General features: G+C 42.1%; 1 protein-coding gene across 10 annotated transcripts in view; it reads left to right on the top strand.

The window, feature by feature from the left end:
• The window catches only part of RAPGEF2 (Rap guanine nucleotide exchange factor 2), a 552,363-nt gene that overhangs the window by 343,991 nt on the left and 187,236 nt on the right, over nucleotides 1-21,136 (top strand). For 8 of the 10 annotated variants that reach the window (XM_063920458.1, XM_063920456.1, XM_063920451.1 and 5 more), the window contains 3 exons: nucleotides 4,041-4,116; nucleotides 5,085-5,252; nucleotides 8,412-8,429. In XM_063920458.1, coding sequence (XP_063776528.1) covers nucleotides 4,041-4,116; nucleotides 5,085-5,252; nucleotides 8,412-8,429 — 262 coding nt within the window. The remainder of the gene's footprint in view (nucleotides 1-4,040; nucleotides 4,117-5,084; nucleotides 5,253-8,411; nucleotides 8,430-21,136) is intronic. The other 2 variants (XM_063920453.1, XM_063920457.1) reach the window with 1 other exon arrangement.

Genomic DNA, 21,136 nt, shown 5'->3' with positions numbered 1-21,136 from the left:
CTGGCAGAGGACCCTTGGCCTCTGCCGCTTAGACAAGACCTGCTGCAGCAGGGACCCTGTCTGTTCCAAGACTTACCGCGGCTGCGTTTGACGGCATGGCGGTAGAACACCGGATCCTAAAGGAAAAGGGTATTCCGAAGGAAGTCATCCCTACCCTGATCATAGCCAGGAAGGATGTCACCGCAAGACATTATCGCTGCGTTTGGCGAAAATTTATTGCTTTGTGGGAGGCCATGAAGGCCCCGACGGAGGAATTTCAACTATGTCGATTCCTGCACTTCCTGCAAGCAGGGGTGACGTTTGGGCCTCAAATTGGGGTCCATCAAGGTCCAGATTTCGGCTCTGTCGATTTTCTTCCAGAAAGAACTGGCTTCACTGCCTGAAGTTCAGACTTTGGTTAAAGGAGTACTACATATTCAGCCTCCTTTTGTGCCTCCTGTGGCACTTTTTGGATCTCAACGTGGTGTTGGATTTCCTAAAGTCGCATTGGTTGAGCCACTTAAAACCATGGAGCTAAAGTATCTCGCGTGGAAAGTGGTCATGCTGTTGGCCTTGGCCAGGCGTGTGTCAGAATTGGTGGCTTTGTCATGTAAAAGCCTTATCTGATTTTTTATATGGATAGGGCAGAGTTGAGGACTCGTCCTCAGTTTCTCCCAAAGGTGGTCTCAGGTTTTCACTTGAACCAACCTATTGTGGTGCCTGCGGCTACTAGGGACTTGGAGGATTCCAAGTTGCTGGACGTAGTCAGGGCCCTGAAAATTTTTTATTTTTCCAGGACGGCTGGAGTCAGGAAAACTGACTCGCTGTTTATCCTGATGGCACCCAACAAGCTGGGTGCTCCTGCTTCTAAGCAGTCTATTGCGCGCTGGATTTGTAGCACTATTCAGCTGGCGCATTCTGCGGTAGGATGACCGCAGCCTAAATCAATAAAAGCCCATTCCACAAGGAAGGTGGGCTCATCTTGGGCGGCTGCCCGAGGGGTCTCGGCTTTACAACTTTGCCGAGCAGCTACTTGGTCAGGGGCAAACACGTTTGCAAAATTCTATGAATTTGATACCCTGGCTGAGGAGGACCTGGAGTTCTCTCATTCGGTGCTGCAGAGTCATCCGCACTCTCCCGCCCGTTTGGGAGCTTTGGTATAATCCCCATGGTCCTTACGGAGTTCCCAGCATCCACTAGGACGTCAGAGAAAATAAGAATTTACTTACCGATAATTCTATTTCTCGTAGTCCGCATTCAATATAAAATACTTTTACTCACACACAAGGCCATTAACCAAACTACACCAACGTACATCACTTCGCTTATCACAAAATATCTCCCAACCCGACCTCTTCGCTCTTCACAAGACCTGCGTCTCTCATCCACACTCATTACTCGCTCACACTCACGACTGCAGGATTTTCATCGGGCTGCACCCACTCTGTGGAATGCCCTACCACGCACAATAAGACTCTCCTCTAGTCTCCAAACCTTCAAGCGTTCCCTCAAAACTCACCTCTTTAGGCAAGCTTATCACATTCCAGAACCGCCCACATAACTTTCATAAACCTTCCTATCAAATTACATCCACTCTGTACAGTCCACACATATCCTCACATGTCTTTTCATTCTATGCAATAGATAGCACCTTTCCTTGTGTACATATGCCTATTTCCCTATAGATTGTAAGCTTGCGAGCAGGGCCTTCCTACCTCTATGACTGTTATCACCCAGTTTGTTATTGTTATTTTAAATTGTAAAGCGCAACTGAATTTGCTGTGCTATATAAGAAACTGTTAATAAATAAATAAATAAATACTAAATCCGTTGTCTTACCAACAATAGTGCTTTGGAGGTTCCCACCTTTTGCTTTGTTAGCAGGGCTCCTGGCAACACTACTGAGCACCATTGTTACTGATGAGCTCTCTATAGCAGGAGAGATCCAACACCAATTTAGTTATTCAGAGAAAGCTCTATAGCTGCTGTGTCGGTTCTTGAACAAGCAGCACCACCTGTAACCATCAGCGGGCCTGACTGTATACTCCTAGCGAGACCCTGCTATATACCAGAATGGATTATGTTTAGGAGTTATTTGTAAAATTGAAACCCATTTTACATTTTATAGTGTGGCATCAGTTCTCATAGGGGGCAAGTCAAATGTTTATACCTGCCTAAACGGGAGATCGGGGCGCACCATTCAAAAGATGTTTTTTGCACTGATTGCGCCCTGCATTGCCGGGTTTAGCCCCATAAAATGGCTAAACCCGACCAAAGTGCTGGACACGACGCGGAATGTGCTTGGACACTCAAATGGGTCACTTTTTTGCAAATTTCAGCTCGCCATCTCCAGAGGCTGCGAACTGAAATGTCACCCCGCAGCTTATCGTGCCTGAATGCAGAAACAATTGAATTGCTCTCTCAGGCGGCATCTAGTGGCGTTCACAAGAAAAAGCAATTGAATTCCCCCCTTATTATGCTTGGCAGAGGAATATGTGTATGATTGTAAGGGGGATGTATCGTCTCTTCCCATTCTTTATAATTGTTGTGTCATGCACTAATCTGGACACCATTCAGTTGAGTAAATGTAAAAGCTGTTTTCTGGTATTTCAGCTTCTTACTCCTTGCACATTCAGATGCACTGCTGTACACCAGGGAAGGGCTTGTAGCTGTGTTAGTATAAAGTCGCAGGCATCGCTGTGTGTAACGCAGAATCAGCCCCTGTATGTCCTGTATTTCATTAAATGTGACATTTTTAAACAAACTTTGCCTACAAAGTGTGCATGATGATTGGTCATGGTTTCCTACGAATGCCGTGCAGCAGGCTAGGTCAGATGAGCAGATCCTTCAGGGTTTCATATTATATCAGCCTGGAGTGCTGTGTGCACACTGCAATAATCAGGCCGAGCAGCCATAAATGGCCTTTTCAGTCTTTAGTGTGAGCGTAACTTACGAGTCTTGTGAAGGCATGTTGTCCCTATAGTAATGGGAATAATTGATGGCTTCATTAGGGCAACATGTCATTATCCTGTGACATTGACTTAAACTGAGCACTAGCAAACCCACCCCATAGAATATATTCCTCTAGAGCCTCCGTCACTGACCAGAGCAGTGGTGCAGCATGAAAACCAACTGTGACGCCCATTACTCGGATTCTAAGGGTGTGTACACATGGTGAGATAAATCTGTGAGATTTTGACTATATAGTCAAAATCTTATGAAAAGTTAGTGCATATCTCATGGTGCTAGGCAGCTTGCGATACAGATTCGATCCCGATGTACGCTCCCGTGGGGTCGGTATCGTAAGGCTAGATAGACTGTGCAGGCAAGTCAATCTTGACTGTCTAGTACAAAGTATAGTCAAAATTGGCACTTAGTTAAAATCGTACATATACAAAATTTCAAGCACAGATAGTCAAAATCTGTGCTATTTGGGCTCTGGGGGAGTTCAAGGGAAATCGCATAGACAAATTCGAACATATAGCAAGGATCTCACCATGTGTACACACCCTAGACATAACACCACACACATTACCTAAGTAGTATACTGACAGACCAGGTAAAAACACCCAATCAGCGTATGGTTACTAACGGAGGGAAATCACATTGTTTACTTCACTACCAGTGCACAAATAATGTAAAGCAGTGTCTGAAATCTATATAGTTAAGGAAATAGTTTATTTATTTCATTAGTTGTCCTTTATGAAGCATTAGTATGATTCTGAGCTTACTTGCGCTTTGCCAGTAAGACCATGCGTGTTAAGAACAAACATCTGTCTATGAAAACTTTCTCTGGGAACAATTTGTATAGGCACCAAGATGCTTGCCGCGTAATGGTCGAAGAGCATGTGAACAGGAACCATAATTGCAACTGCACCCTTGGTATTCTGAGACTTTGCAGTTACCAGAGACTGTTTCTCACATACAGTGTGCAGCTATTGTGCTATATTTATTACTGATCCATATGGCCTTAGTTGTGTAGGAATAGACTGTACATGTTTTTAAGTTCCTGCAGAGATTTGTACTCAGTCAATGTTGTCCTTTGTTTGGTGTATCCACAGTTTTGGCAAGAGATCTGCAGGAAGCTTCAGGCGTGGCTGTGAATGCATTGTGCTGGAACCCTCCGAAATGATTGTGGTAAGTCTGAGCTGAATGCTTATCATACTGTGCTCACCGTGCTGCTGTTCACTTGCAGACATGCTTTTTACTTCAGTAAATCTGGGATGTGAGCACTGTATTACTGCACAGAGGTGGGTGTGGGCTGCAGCCTAGTGTGAGAATGTTGGCATTCCAGAAGGAGTAGCCTGGCCACTTCCTTCCTGAGGGCAAAACATTCACAATGCACTGTAGTGCATACAGTATCACTCTAAGCAAATGCTAACGTTTCTAAAACTCTTCTGATACTGAAAAAAACCTCTTTAAGCGGCACAAAAAATAACTTATGCTGAATACTGTAAGCACAATATAATAGCATATAAAAAGTGGACAATGAAGTATAAATGTGTCTTAATATACACTAAAAATAACTATTTATTTTAAGTTTTGGTTGCTGGAAATACTTCAGGATGCCAGTGTCTGCATGAAGATAAAAGCTTTTCAGTCATATATCAGGGCTCTGCAAGGAATTGACACTATTCTGGTTAGCATTTATATAGTTTTGCTAGTACAGATTGGAGTAACCAAATAGTGGTGTCCTAAGGTTGCTTTCTACACTTGGGGGCAGAATCAGGATCCTTTAGAGGGTGTGAGTAGAAATCAGGGTACCTACTGCCTCAAGGCTGCTTACGGCTCTCTAATTGAACATCTCCAGGCATTATTGCAAAGAGAAGAGTGTATAAATGTCCTAACTGCTTGGTGTTATGGAAACACTGAGGTGTAAGGAGCAGGGTCTGCACCAAGTTCCTAATACAGTTTTATACGGTGGGCGCAGACCGTGTCCCTGTATATAGTCTCCTATGTAACTTAAATTGTAAGTCCTCTGAAGTGATTATTCCAAAAGGCCTAGTGAAATACTTTAAACTGGCTTTCTACCTCTGCAGCTTGTTTGAAGGTCCTTCCCTGCTGATTGTATGAACATTTTTAATAAATGTGATTCTTTTCCAAAGGTGGACTATATGGATGAAAATGAAGAGTATTTCCAGCGTCAAGCATCACATCGGCAGTCTCGCCGGAGATTTAGAAAGATCAACCAGAAAGGAGAAAGACAAACCATTATTGATACTGTGGATTCTTACCCAGTTGGAAAACCTCCGCTGCCGAGAGGCTATCACACAGTGAGTGACCACATACTGGTGTAACTGAATTGAATGTCACTTGACAGATTCTCTTGCTTTGTCTAAAAATATTCAGAAAGCTGTAGCCTTAGTGCAAATGACCCTTAAGTGTTTAGTGTGCATTGCACTTACAGTATATGGAACATTACTAAATGGAGGATAGTCAATTTATCCCATTCTACTATAAAAGTTGGCTCAAGAGGTGGGTTTTAAGAACATTTAATCCCAGGATTCTTGATTCTGTGATATGTAGATATTGTGCAGTGGTGCTGGTAGAGCTGCACCTATGATTGGAGAGGCCATCTTCTGAATATGTGGTACTTCTGTATAGACCTGTGCTTCCCCCCTCTTCCATAACCATTACATTGGCTGCACAATGAATTTCATAGATAATCTATGTGATCATAGCTGCTGCATCTCTTGTTTCTACACTGTAGCGTAACATGCAGGCAACCAGCTAGTCAGTAGGAAAGATTCCTCTAGTGGGGTTTTCTCAGAAATGTTCACTTGTACTATTTCTTCATTCCTTTGTCTTTAAGATGCACAAACAAGTTGGTGTATCTCGTTGTGTGAATGCATTTTAACACATTTATTATGTTATTGATGTTAATGTTAGTATGATATTGTTTGTTCAAGTAAATACAAATACTGGTACATAGATAGAAATTTCAAGGCAATTATAGGCATATGTATGTCTGTGTATATATGTGTATGTATAAATAAAAATATTACATTTGGTGTATCAGGTGCAGGTGGTTCACTTTCAATGCCTTAAGGAGTTTCTGTTTTTGAACTATTGTTGTCAGACTGCATATAGGGCCTTATTCAGGTTCCCTCATAATTGCAAAGCTGCTATTAGCTGTTTAGCATTATGCTCCTTAGCAATGTAAATGCAGGAGGAGGCGCATACCACCTTCTTCCTGCTTTTGCGATTGCTAAAAACTAAGATGCTGTCACTGTCCGGGATGCGATGTACATCTGCGAGTGTAGTTTGAGTAAGTCTTACCTTATCCAGATTTGCAGTCACAGGAAGGCTACCGACTGCAATGAAACTGCAGGGAAACTTCACTCCCGGAAAATGGGGGCGACACGCCCCCGTTTTCCCCAACGCCGGCTGCATCCATCCCCGTCCCTCCCTGCGATCACCTCTGCCTGTCAGGCAGATGTGATTGCATATATGAGATGCGATGGCACATGCGCAGAATGGGTCCTGCACATGCGCAGTTTCCCGAACACCAGGAAACTCCTCAGTCAGTCACGAATGTGATTGGAGCTGAATGAGTGCCATAGTATGAAGCCGGAACTTAAGTCAGAACTATTAGACCATGTTGAATTTATTGACATGATCTTTTCAATTCTACTTATAGTTTCTTATAGGCTGTTGAAACACATTCATTGGCTAATTTTAATTTCTTCATTTTGTTTTCATAGTCTTCATTTTTTGTTTTATTCTGTAAGTATTTTGTGGTATGAAGACCATTCTAGACTCCTCATTATAGCAACCATTGTTAATACCAGCTGCTGCTTGTTTTTTCCATTGTATTATTTTGTTGTATTGGGAAGAAAGGACCCATAGAAGTTAGTTTTGGTCACACGGGGTAGTGGATGCATTGTATACTATTCAAGACATGTCTTTTTTTTGTTGTCCCTCCCCCACCACACCTCACCATCATTGCTCTTTTCTCCATTTGTAATATCTTTCTCACACTGCTTAACTTGTGAAGTTTCCCACCTTGTATGAGTACCATTGCCATACTGTACGAGTCACTAAGTGGAATATGATGATCTTATTTTCTGAGTTTCCTTCCCTGCTTATAGACAGATGAGAAGCAAAAACTTTAACAGTTGTTTTGCAAAGAAAAAGAGGGCGAATTCAATTGTTTTGGCCATCTAATTTTTTTAGATAGTTTTTATGCCCAAACAATTGTCACATTTTAATTGTTTGTGCGCACATGAATTTCGCGCCCAAAATGGCTAAACACTTAAAAATTTCTGCTTTGGGCATCCAAACAGTAGTTTGCACAAAGTTTTTCTCACACCTCGGGAAGTGGCAAGGAAAAATGAGACCTCCATGGCTTCTGGGCGCTCAAATGGCAGAACAATCGAATTGCTGCTGTCGCACACCATCTAGTGTTGCAAAACTTCCCAAGTCCCTTTTTCACAAATGCAACAGCTATTTAAAATCCTAAAGGACATGTTCACATTTGTTTTGTATGTCTGTTTCCTCTAGAATTAGAGCTCCTAGAAGCAAATGGTAAATTTTTCTGTCTATAACTTTCAGTGGGCTCAATTCACATTCATCGCTATATGAATTGAATCGGGATGGAGGTCCCAGATTTAATTGACCTCGCTGTTAAGGCCGACTAGAGGATTCCTGCTCGAGGTGCAAGCAGAAATCCGACTAAACTAGTGCCGTGACGCTGTTTTCTGCCTTTAGTACAGTGTTAACAGCATCCCGGCAGGCACTTAAGTTGGGTAACGCTGGTTACCACGGCTGAACACTCTGTTTAAGGCTCAGTAACAGGCAATTTCCCATTAAGTTCAGGGTGCGAAGGGGACCATTTTAATAGCGCTTCTTCCCAGCGCTATTTAGATTGCGTTGAATTCAATGGAACCCATTGTTGGTTAACTACTCTTTGTAGTGGTAATATATTAATATACAGAAGTTATTGCATTGTGTCCGCCACCAGCGCCAGGCAATTTGCCATTGTGTGCATTTTCTGAAATTGTCATTGCAACAGAGACAGGCATAGGGTGCGATTGTAGGTCCTACAGTATGTATTCAGCAGTTTACATTTTCCCTATGTTTTAAAAGAAGAATAGCTTCAGAGTATAGTATATAGTAAATTTCCCAGGTAACGCCAGATTACTGGTTTGCACAACTACTTTGTCTTTTAAATCTGGGTGAGAATCTGAAGGGCTTTTCTGAGAGTAAAAGAAATGGCATGACTGCTGGTAGGACTCGTCATTTATGTTGTTACTGTTGCATGACTCTCTAGGTACCTACATGAGAATGATTTGGGAGAGGTACCGTGTTTCGTATTAATTTGTCCCTTTCTACATAATCTTCATACTGATGGGATTTTTAACAGCATGTTTTAGTAACCTTCATCTTTTCCTTTCCTTTTCCTATGGCATTCATTTCATTTTGGCTCACAGGAATGCACTAAACCTCAGGTATTGTAATTGTTACATGTCTTGTCATGAAACAAACTGCTTTTCTGTCCCATCTCCTCCTCTAACCATGTTATGTCATATCTTGTCTGTGTGCGCCATGCTCAGTTTCTTTAACCGGGGGGGGGGGGGGGGGGGAGACAGACCTGTGAGGTTTAAAATACGTGATGCACAATTTCATCATTTTACCCTAGAGAGATGACTTCCATGTGGCTTGGTCTTCCGTCCAGAGTGATGAATTAAACATTAGAAACAGTGACACAGACATGGCAATATTTCATGAGCTGGATGACGCTGAAAAGAGTTGGGAAAATAATCCTGAACCCCCCAAATAAAATAGCAGGACAGTGTAGAAGTCGGTTACTGACCATAAGCAAAGTAATGGAGGCAATTAAATGGTGACAAATGGTTGTTTTTGCAACTTGTTCCAAGTGAGTCCGTATCCAGTTATGTTTTCACTTGATTGTATTAGTGATTTCCTGAATGCTGCTTGTTCTAATCTATAGTATTTTGTCACATTTAAGCACATTTGAAATTTTACAATAATCTGAATAATGCAGTTAAAAAAGCGTTTCATACAGCAGTGGTTATGTACCCTTAAGCTGGGTACACACCTAAATATGTATCTGTCCAATCTGTCTGGTGGGAACAAAAATCTGGTAAATGTATGGGCGCAAATGACAATCGACCCTTTGCTCTCAAAGACTAGAAAACAGACAATGGTTGTTCAGCCAGATTGGTTAAATCCTTTTGGTTTAACAAATTTATCCAAACAATCGTTTTTTGACAGTGTGGGGGAGGGGGGGCTGAACTGTACTGCACAGCTCACCACACCCTGACTCTAAACAAAGTGAAAGGTGCTACCATGCTGAGACTTTTAGTGCCACACACACAGAGAGAGTGCTCTTGCACACTCCAAACATTACTAATCACAATAATTGTAATTTGCCAAATTTAACATCAAGTAAAATGGAAGTTCTTTGCATAAAATTTGGGCCTACCCATCATGTCCAGGTGACCTCATCAAGGGGGGTTTCACACGGAGCTCTATGTACACTTAATTTTTGAGCAATCTGACTAGACTGCTAAGAAATTAAGGACACATCGCTCCGTGTGTAGGGGTGCCGGCGACAGCGATGTGCAGCCCTGCACTTTGGTATCGCTGATGCTAGATTGGCCTGCCGCTGGGTGAAATGAGCGCCACCCCCCTCGCTCAGAAGACATCGCGCTGTGCTGAGCGGGGGGATAGATGTGTGCTGAGCGGTCTGTGCTAGGTCACTCGGCACACATCTCTAATCACGGGTATGGTATGCCAGCGGCTGGACTCCCGGCGACCAGCATACCGGCGCAGGAAGCCCGACCGCCAGCATACCGACAGCATGGCGAGCGCAAATGAGCCCCTTGTGGGCCCGCCATGCTGCCAGCACTGTGGCGCGCTACGCGCGACATGCTATTTATTCTCCCTCCAGGGTGGTCGTGGACCCCCACGAGGGAGAAATACTGTTGTTATGCCAGCTGTCGGGATTCCGGCACCAGTATACTGTGCGCCGGGATCCCGACAGTCGGCAACCTGAAGACCACCCCTAATCACATCTCACCGTGTGTACTAGGCTTAACATTCCTAAAGGGGGGTACACACGGAGAGATCCGCGCTTAACTTTTAAGCAATCTGACCAGATTGCAGAGAAGTTAAGCACGGATCTCTCGTGTGTATGCCCCCCAGCGATAGCATCGCTATCGCAAGTGCTAGATTGCCCTCTAGCACATCACTCATTTCACCCGCTGGGTGAAAAGAGCTCCACCCCTCGGTCAGCACACATCGCGATGTGCTGAGCGGGGGGAGAGATGTGTGCTGAGCGGTCTGTGCTCAGCACACATCTGTCCTAGACTGTGTACTGGCTTTAAGGTTCAAGTCCAGGGAATGGGATCCCCCCCAGGCCAGCCCAATCTAAACTGCCCCAAGACACCACACTGGGAAGAAATAGCAAGTAAAGAGTTAGCAGTGCATTTTACTTATATAACAACTTCTATGTGTAAAAAGTGTTACATAGGTGAGAATTATTTAAAAAAAAGAAAGAAAGTGTTACATTGATAAAACAAACAAATAAGGTGCTGAAGAGTGCTACTGTAAATTGTTACATAATGATGCCCTGATGCCCAGCCACACCAACCCAGGGGGGTCCCAAACCTATACCCAATACTGATATGCTGTATACATTTATTAATGCTTACCATTCAAAGCGTGGAATTCAATTGTTAAGCCCGCCGGCAGCCAGTATATGGCACACAACGGAGCTATTCAATTGTAGCTCCGTTCGAGTGTGATTGTCTGCATTTCAGTTCTCATGCCCCCCTATAGGGGGTGTGGTGAGCTGAAAAGCGCAAAAAATAACCTGTTGGGTGGCCAAATTGCGCTTTTCACGATCACGCCCAGCACTTTGTGTTTAGCTGCTTTACGCGATCAGGGTGGAAAAAAAAAAAAAAAAAGACAATTGAATTGCACTACGCGATCTCCCGTCACTTTAGACGGGAGATCGGGTGCGCAAAACATTTGAATATGGCCCATAGTGCCTGTTTTCCAAATGCTGTCTCCAAATGCTAGGGTTGCATGCTAATTAAAACCATCCAGGGACAGGTGAGAGGGATGCCAATCCAAGCTGAAGGAAACTCTGCCTTGAAGCGTACGTACGTACATACATTATTTAATATAGAATATATAGAGGGTGGGGGAGTTGGTTGGGTTACACAGCCTAACTCTAAACATAATGAGAGGTTCTAACCAGGTGAGACTTGTAGTGCCACACAAAAAAGAGAATGTATGTGCACACTCCAAACATTACAAATCATAATCCTATATAATAAAAAGCTAATGCTGCTCCTCACCTCTATGGGGGAAATTCAAGTGCTTTGCACGCCAGGGGCCCAACAGAGCAATTTAAGTGTTGTTCATTTTGGTCGCGCACACTTGCCGGCGCTGACATTACTGTTAAGATGTTCCATCATTATGACAGGCTGGTAATTGTAATAAATTGTGCAATTTAACAATGGGTAAAATTGAGGTTCTTTGCATAATTTTGGACAACAATGGGGTCCATTCAATTCACCGACAGTTGAATAGCGCCGGTAATTAGCTCACGGCGCTATTCAATTCAGCTCAAGTTAAGTCAGCGAATGCCCATTCTCGCGAACTTAACAGGTTGATTTGTCGGGAGAATGGACATTCTCCTACTTAACTCCCCGCCGTGATGCTGATTCCCGACAGAATCGGCCGCGGGGCAGCACTTTTGTCGGATTTCTTCTCTCGTCCCCCCGGGGATGAGAGAAGAATTCCCGACAATTGAGTGTCACTTGGCGCTGTATTGAATAGCTCCGGGAGCTAATTCCCGGCGCTATTCAACTGTCGGTGAATTGAATCGACCCCAATGTGGGCCTACCCACCACGCCCAGTTGACCTCATCAGTCAGGTCCGTAACATTCCTAAGGTTCAAGCCTGCTTTGCTGGTTGTCAGGCTCAGCCATGCACTTGCTCAGCCATCCAGTGGGTCACTACTCCGAATAGTTGTTAATCTCTCATTAAAAGTCATTGGGGGCGATTAATTTGTGCCGTGCACCCCCTGCTAGTTGTCTATATCAATATGCGTCTATTGGAGCTGTTCAGGAGCTATTCAGGTGTTGCTATGATCAGATGTACATTGGCCGCTGATACACTTTTTTTTTTCTTCCCCTCTCAGCATCTGGAGGTGTGAGAAAAAATGTGTGAAAGTCCATAGTTTGGGTGCCCGAATGAGAACTTTAGATGGGTTTACTTGCTTTATGCGTATAAACCCGGAGTTTTCAGATGTGTTAAATGCTAATGGGTGTCTGATTGGAGCAACAATTGAATAGCTCCTATAGATGAACGAGTAATACAGATTACTCAATTAGAGAACACTTGTATAATTTATAAATTGGAGTATTCCTCCATTCAAAACACACTGGATAGATATCAGTCCATATGACATAAGCTCATTATCCACAACACAGTAGGCTCCAGGTCCATAAGAAGCCATATATATGAGTAATAACGGATTTTATGATTTAGCAGGTCATCAGAATGTATTTTTCAGCTTTAGTTCACTAGCCAGCGGTATGCTACTACCTCCTGCTCCTGTTATAGCTCACCACCTGTATGCACAAGCTGTCCTGAGTGTGAAGTCTCTGTTGCTCCGTTTAGCTGGTTGGCTAAAGTTGAGTAATTGCAGATGCTGTGCGATGGGAAGCGGAAGGGAGGCTGCACTCTATCTGTCTTCGTATTGTGTGCTGTCAATAGGCAGAGGGAACCCGGATCAGTAAAGGAAATGCCGTCCAACCTTAATGCGTTTCTCTGCCGTTCAGCTCTGGCAGTTTACCTCTCCTCCTGAAGAAACTGCCAGAGCTGAACAGCAGAGAAACGCGTTAAGGATGGACCTTTAGTGCCCACATTTTCCTACATATATTGTAGCTACTATAGATGCCCATTTGTATACACGCCCAGCAAGGGGTGTGTGGCACGATTGAATCGCCCCCATTGAGTCATTCCAGTTTGTTTAATATTCCCTCTTTTCCTTCAATGGGTGTTGGTTTTCACAGTATCGGACCATTTTAAGATGCATTACCAGCCAGGGATTACTCTGTGCAGCCATCTTTCCCATTTGTCATTGGTTCATCTGATGGGCAAGAATGAAATCTCACGACGCTCACCACCATTTTAAAGTAGGAATTTAAATGTTTTGCTTAATGCAGCTTTAAAACTAGTGTTTCAGGTGCCGATTTGTAAGTTCCATTTCTGAACAAATGCATAGAGATGGAAGCAGCAGAAAAAGAGTAGAGTCCCAGTGTTTGGATTCCTGAGATCTCACTAGGTCCATAGTGTCATGTTATGGAATTCTTTGCTAAAAAAAAGTTGTGTTGGTAATAATGGAAGAAGCTTTATTAGCTTTTTATTGAAATGTGTTACAGTGCTGTTACACAAACCCACTATATATGTACATGCGTATATTAAGTTTTGAATATGGTAACTGTTGGTTGACCACACTTGTATACCATCCATGCTTAGACTTGGCGCCCCCCTGCACGGGACTAGTTATGTGACTGCAGCTACTGGGGAATGAGCTCCAGACTAGTGTTGGTTCCAGATGATGCACTTCCTTTATTTGCATGTTGCCGGGTAATGGTGGGTAGTGTGTGCGCGCTCCGGGCCTCTCTTTGAGCCCCGAATGACGCACTTCTGGTCCCCGTATACCATGCCGCCGATGGCCGCTATCGTTTGAATCTTGCATGTAATAGATATACATCAGGTATGGCTACAGTATATTTCTATTAGTCTGACAAACTAAATTGCTACACTTGTTCTCATTGTTGTTATTTTCCATATGAATTTACGTAACGCACCCGGCACACAGGTGATGTGGGTGGTGCTTATAATTAACCTGCTTGTGATACCATTGGTCCATGTAGGGTATATATGAGGGACCTTGGACAATCATTAAGTATCTTGACAAAAGTCTGTGTGGGGACCAAAACATCAATATCCTGTGAATGCTTCTATGTCTGAATAAAACTTTTTACTTATTTCCAAGTCTGGTGAGTGCAGCCCCTGCTTGGCTTTTGTGTCTATGGATCTTGCTGTTCCTAATATGGGTAGCTACCCCAGCAACTTATAGTATATAGTGGTAGTGTCGACCATTCGGACATTTTCATTTTTATATTTGGCTAGTAGGAATACCCCTCGTGCTGAAAGGATCCACCCAAAAAAAAACCCCTCTATTAGATACTTTATTGCTTTTGTGGTCAAACTAGTTGGGGCTTTTAAAAAATAGTTTGAGGTGGCTCTTTCAAGAGGTGGTACTTCCTATGAAGAGAAGAGGTAGTGACCTAGTACAAGTAACCACAGTAATGTGATGAGTAATGTGATGGATCACAGTGATATAAATAAAGAATGAACTGTAAATTGTTATAGGTCTCTGACTCCAGGACCTGAATCATTCTGGTACTAGCTAATTCTTTCTTTTAGTTTTGTTTTTTTGACGGTGGGCATGAGAAATGTTAGTGTTTATTATAACTAGAGCCCTTGCATTGAGTAGACCTGTGGGAATGATAACACTGAAGCAGTAATTTTTATATTAGTCACTGACCTGTCAGAGTGATCAGTCTAGAGCAGGCATTCCCAACCACGGCCCTCAAGGCACACCAACAGTGCAGGTTTTATTAATATCCAGGCAGCAGCACAGATGGTTAAATCAAAATAACTGAGCTACTAATTAAGTCACCTGTGCTGAAGCCTGGATATCACTAAAACCTGCACTGTAAGGGTTGAAACACACACACCGGCTTTTGCCCGTGCCGGTAGTTTAATTAACAGTGTGAGGGGTAGGGTCCTTTCACACTGCACGGCCCCGGCCCGGCTGCCGGGTTGCAGCCGTAAATATCCACTGGAAGGTCCGGCTGCCGTACCGGGGCCGTGCCGTCTTTGCAGCCAGTGGACCGTGTGTGTGAAGGGGAACTTTCACACACAACAGTTTTTCCCCAAGCCGTTTATGCTGCTGCACATGTGCACAGCATCACACACGGCTCAAAGCCGTTGTGTGTGAAAGACTCTGCCGGATAGCAAAAAGCCGGACAAAGTTTGTCCGGCTTTTTGCCATCCGGGAGAAACCGGCGTGTGTGTTTCAGCCCTTTAGTGTGCCTTGAGGACCGTGGTTGGGAATGCCTGGTCTGTACTCTTATTAATAAGATACTAATTTTATTTTATACATTTTTGCTCTTCTCAACATAGCAATATTATGCACTTGGGACCAGTAGTGGTTTCCCGTATATGGCAGAATGTTACTTCACTTTAATTTTACCTTCAGCAGCTATTATTTCATATTATCACCCATTTCAAACACACATTCAGGCTGACCGACAGTATCATGTTCACAGAAATAGACTTTGTCATCATTACACCTTTATCTGAAATATCTGTTCTAATATGTTCTAGCCATTTTCACCTATGTTCTTGCGTCTGTTACTGGTAGCTTATTTCTAAGCCACCTTAGTATTAGTGCTTTTGTACTGTTGTGAGCCGCCTGTATGGGGACCAAAGAGGAGGCTAGGTTGCAATAAAGCTCAGTACTAGCTGATGCACAAAAATGCTTTTATTTGTAGTGCTCTTAGGGGAGAGATGTGTTGAGCGGTGTAAAGAGTGGATATGTTGCCCATAGCAATTGGACAATTTCTACCAATCACTTTATAGATTGTAATTGACAAATGCTACATATAAGCGGATTGGTTGATATTGACTTCTCCACTCTTTGAGAGGCTTGACATATCTCCCCATAGTTCCACTTACAGATTTGGGTAGAATACCTGGCTCATTTAACCCTCTGATTCCAGGCCTGGTAACATCTAACAAGGTTACAGCAGCAGACACAGCTCAACATAAATAAATAAAATAAAATCTTCAGTTTCACTCTTAGGGGTTTATTTACGAAACTTTGGCTAGTAAAAGCATTGCCCTTTCAAAATCTCAGGCATAAATGTGATTAGAAGCAGCAGATTTTACAGACCAGCGCTTTGTAAATAAACCCCTTGGTGTCTATACCTGCAATGCTTTTTGGGTTTTAGTCTGATTTTTACAGCTCTCGGACACCTGCCGCCATTGGGCAATCACTCTGCGTCTCTAATGCCGGACATACACTATACAATTATCTGTCAGATAATCTGCCAGATTTTGTTGGTTGTAAAGAAAATCTGGTAATGGATAAAAGCAAGTGACATTCGAACATTTGCTCCCAAACACTGGAAAATTTACAAAACCTTTCATTCAGACAAATTGGTTATATCACCGATTTAACCAATTTGTATGAACAACAGTTTTTTTTCCTTTTTCCTGTGTTTGGGAGCAAAAGGTCAACCTGCAGTGCAACATGGCTTTGCTAAATTGCTTGCTTTTTTGCTTTAATCATAAACCTAAATAAGGCCGTTATTTTGAAGAAGCTCTTTTTGGTGGTGGAATTCCACTTCCATGTTATTGGCAAAGTCATCTGTATTTGTATTTATTATTAACGATCTTTGTTTCCTTTTTCTGTATAACATTTTACCTCTGATTGTTTCTTTGCACATTAAATAGCTGTAATGGTACTTTAAGACTTTTTCACTGGTTGGAACCTAGATCATTACTGTACTAGAGGTCAAAGAAGGGTTGTTAACTTCCAGTTGTATTACTGTGGAGAGAGTTTGTGAGTTAAAGTAATAAGTTAATGTGTCCGCTGAGTTCTCCTACCACCGAGCCACCGCAGAGACTCTTATCAGAGAGGCTGGGATTAAGAGCGTTCTTTTTATTTGACAAATCACTCAGCTCTGCAGTGAATTAATAGCTGTGTGATGCCTGGCTGGGTGCGGCACGTTAGACAGCAGAGGTTGCCATGCGAACACTGTACTGCAGGCTCTACACTGAAATATCCAAGGAAAATTAACCTAGTTTGATGTAGGAAGTACTATAAAACACTACAGAAGAATTCATGCTATTACAGCTACTGTCATTTGAATAAGGAAACCTATGTGGAATTAGGTAGTCACTCATCTATGGCAAAGTTAAATTTAGCTATCACTTAATAGAAACGTTTGTTGTGCTGTAAGCAGGCAATAATAAACTGCCCATAGACACATGAAGTATTCATTAGTGGAATTAATGTTCTTTATGACAATTACAGTAGGGCTTGAAAATGGAATAAAGCAAGTAACTAATGTAAGTGAAGACTATTCTTGAATTAGTGGTACTTCTACAAAGTACTTTCATTTTATTGATTGGTAAAAATGTGTTCAGTCTTTTTAGTGGATTGATATTGTTCCCACGGCAAAATTACATTTTCAATAGGTACTGCACAAGAGGCACCCTTTTTAAACAAAAAAATATAATCCTAATATCATACCTTACTACTCAAATCTCCCACTTTAAAGGCCTGCTAGAGCTCTGCTACCTAATAGGGATATAATAATTTAGACAATTTTTGAGTAACTCTGTATGATGTCACGTTTAAGGGCATATTCAATTAGCCTCAGGTCTTCCCGAGCTGCTGTGGCTCCCAGGTTTAACTATTTCCATGCACGGTAAGCCCGCATCTAATGCACGTTATAACACAGCTCCTGTGTTAAGTACATAGAGCTATGAATTTAGCCTGCACGTTAAGCTCTGGAGGGTGCACCTAGCACAGATTTTTTTTCCTCGCAGCTCTAGAGACTACGAGGAAAAATCCATAGAAAGTGCACACCCCGGGCTTACCGCATGGGTTACTAGGCAGTAATAGTGTAACTTAGGGCAGAGCTGCAGGCACACTGTAAGTCCCCGTGGCTAATTGAATCTGCCCCTTAGAGTGTGAGAGAGTGATGTTTTAAGGCTATTTGAAATAACTGCATTCACTAACGTGTTTATTTGTGTAGTTAAATGGGGCAGGGAAAATACTTCTTTACAACAAAAACGCTTAATAGTGAATCACCAATGATGGCAGTATCAGAAGCTATTTGGCAAATTCTGGCAAAGATAATTCTGTTGGAATGAAAAACATTCATTTTAACAGCTCTTTGAAGATGGCTGGAGAGACTCTAGTTCTGTTAGGAAAATCTTATATACATGACTTGGATCATTACAATATTCAGCAGATTTGCAACACTGTAACAGTATCTGTACCAAAAACACACAAAATTGTTCTTCTGAAATAAGTCTTCTTTAGTATATTTGAGTGATGTTTCTGGGAAAACATTAAGTAGGCCAAGATCACATTTAATTATTTCCTTTTTTGTTTCACTACTTGTTTCTCGCAGTACTACTGTATATGGCCTTGTTGGAGGATATATGTCCCCTACGGGTAGTCTTCAGGATGCCGGCGGCCGGGCTCCCGGCGACCACCATACTGGTGCCGGAATCCCGACCGCCGGCATACCGACATCTTTTCTCCTTCTTGGGGGTCCCCGACCCCCCTGGAGGGAGAATAGATAGCGTGGTGCGCCACCGTGTCCGCAGCGTGGCGAGCGCAGCAAGCCCGGTCGGGATTCCGGCGCCGGTATGCTGGTCGCCGGGACCCCGACCGCCGCCAAACCATACTACACCCGTCTCCTACTGTGTCCATGGCAGGCTTTCGGACATGAGTCTCAGTAGCAACCTGACTCTTGACCTATCTAGAGCACACAGCAAATGTATAAAATTAATTCTTCAGTCTTCTAGCTAGTGTGTAGCTTTATATACAGTAGCAACATTATCAATAAGCTGCAATGGTTCACTTACATCATTATTAATGGAAAAGTTCTTTATTTTTCTACTTGGATAGCAAGCAGCTTTAACCTTCTTGGATTGCCTGCATTCTTCCTGAGTTGCATACGGACTCTTTCCAGTTAAGCCTATCTCCATCAGAAATGATATGCCATCCTTACTGCTTATTCCTCTGTACAAGCCCCATTTGGTTCCCCCCACATTTGTACTGATGTTCTTTTCTACTACTACTACTACTACTACTACTACTACTACTATAGAAAAAAGAGTTCACAATTTTATTAACTGCATGCGACACCTATGAAAACATGATGCAGATTTTTCTTTGCACTGTTAAACAGCTATCATGGCTATATTACATCAGCTTTGACATTCACACACACAAGTACACACACACTTACCTCAGCCTACTATTGTGAAGGTTAGATACAGAAGAAGGTCATGGTTTGCATACTATCTTACATATTACATCACTAAGCATGACAAATTGCAGTAGTTTTTGTCACCAGTTTTAATAGTTATGTTAAAAGACATTATACATATTGGTATACTATTATGTTTCTCAAAGACCTAGGTCTAAGAAATTCCCTGCACATGATCCAAACACTTTCTAGATATTTTCAACCACTTCCCAGCCTTTCACTTTCTCACCCCTCTCTGTAACGGCTTAGAACCTTTACCTTTTACAAATGGCATCCAGTATCGTACTGTATAGCTAAGCTAGGTTGCATTAGACACCCCAATATCTGAAGCTTATAAATGGATAGAGGTGTTCTATAAACGTAGAGGTTCGAAATTCTAATTTTGCTGGTTCATATGGTAGTTCTGTTGAGTCCAATGCAATTCTGCAGTCAGTTTGTAACTTGCGCTCATTGGTCAAATCGGGGTCCTTAAGTTATTTTAAAATGTTACTGATATGAGATTCAGGAACATCTTTAATATATATATATATATATATATATATATATATTGTACCGTTTGCAGTGGAAAATATTAAAAATGTATTTTAAAACTTGGCCATGTCTGTGTCAAAGCAGCTCATCGTGGTATTTTCTTGGGCTCTTTTTAGCCTATGTAAAGTTGAAGAATTTCCTGCAAATGTTAAAACTGTAGAGTTGATTCATTCTTAGCATCACTGTTAATGGCAGGTAGAGATGTTGAATCTGATCATTGACAGCCGGTATAAATGTTGGTTTATGTCACAGCAACATGTTAGCGTGTGGTGGTGTCTAAGCAAGTGGCATGCACCATTATTTAAGCTTTCACTTTGTGTTTTTTATTTTCAACTACTTTGAACAACTACAGTTAAGTCCATGGAGATTTTCCGTATAAGTCTGTAATATTATACTCACCCATTTACATCTTGCATCTGCTCCCGTTACGGCGTCCATATACTGTATTTCAATCCTGATTCTAAGCATGACTGGAGGGTTGCTGAGATATTGGTCTCCAGTGTATCCTGGCTGTAAAGTGTACTTGGCACTACAATGTATTAAGTGTAACAATTGTAAGAAAGAAAGTTTTAATGTCCCAAAAAACTAACAATAATAATTTGTATATGATTATGGGCTAACTGTGTTTAAGGGGAACCTTTTATCATGTTCCTGGGATTCCTAGGTATTCATTCCCTGGAGTACAGTTATTAGTTCTCATAACATGTAGTCATTAATATACGTATCTTATGTTTAGGTGTTTTTGTTTGTATTGGCCAAAATATTCTCTGTAAAGCGCTGCGGAATATATGTGTGCTATATAAATAACTGGTAATAAATATTTTTATTTTGTTTAAATCACATCTGCAGTAGTGCATTTCCTAATTCCGTATGTATGGTTAATACTGTGTAGAGAACTGTGAGCCGTTGTTTTATAAAATCATACATTGCCTATTCTATGAACTAAATATGTAGCAGTGGTGACGCCGCACTTTGCCGCACTCTGTGTGCAGACTGTTCTCAGGAAAGAGACAATGCTGTAATTAGGGCATTTGTGCAGAAAAGTCATGTGGATCAGCTGTGAATAGTATGCAGCACCACTCTATGGCTCTGGTGCTAGAAGTCTATTTTTACAAGTTGCATCATCCTTGCTGCAGAGCACAGAAGTCTTTAGGGATTTGCTGTTCTTTTCACTTGTCTTGAAAAGAAATCTTCATTTGATGTCATAATTGGTACCCACGAGTTTTATTTCAAAATGAAAGAGCATGTCACAGCTTTAGTGGAATGTTTTCTTTTCTCCAATACCCAATTTTTAATCTAGACCTGTACCTGGAAATACCTCATTGTGAAATTTCATTCTATCCTAAATGATGAGGAAACAAGTGTGGAGTTTTTCACTATAGAATATTAACAATAAGACCTACTGTGTTACACAGAACATTTGTTCATTTATAGAAACACTTAAGTAGGGGAGTGTCTCTGTTAGGGGATATGGTGATTTAATAATGCACACC

Source organism: Pseudophryne corroboree, chromosome 1 (genome assembly GCF_028390025.1).
Source record: "Pseudophryne corroboree isolate aPseCor3 chromosome 1, aPseCor3.hap2, whole genome shotgun sequence".
Lineage (NCBI taxonomy): Eukaryota > Metazoa > Chordata > Amphibia > Anura > Myobatrachidae > Pseudophryne > Pseudophryne corroboree.
This window is presented reverse-complemented; position numbering and strand designations above follow the sequence as displayed.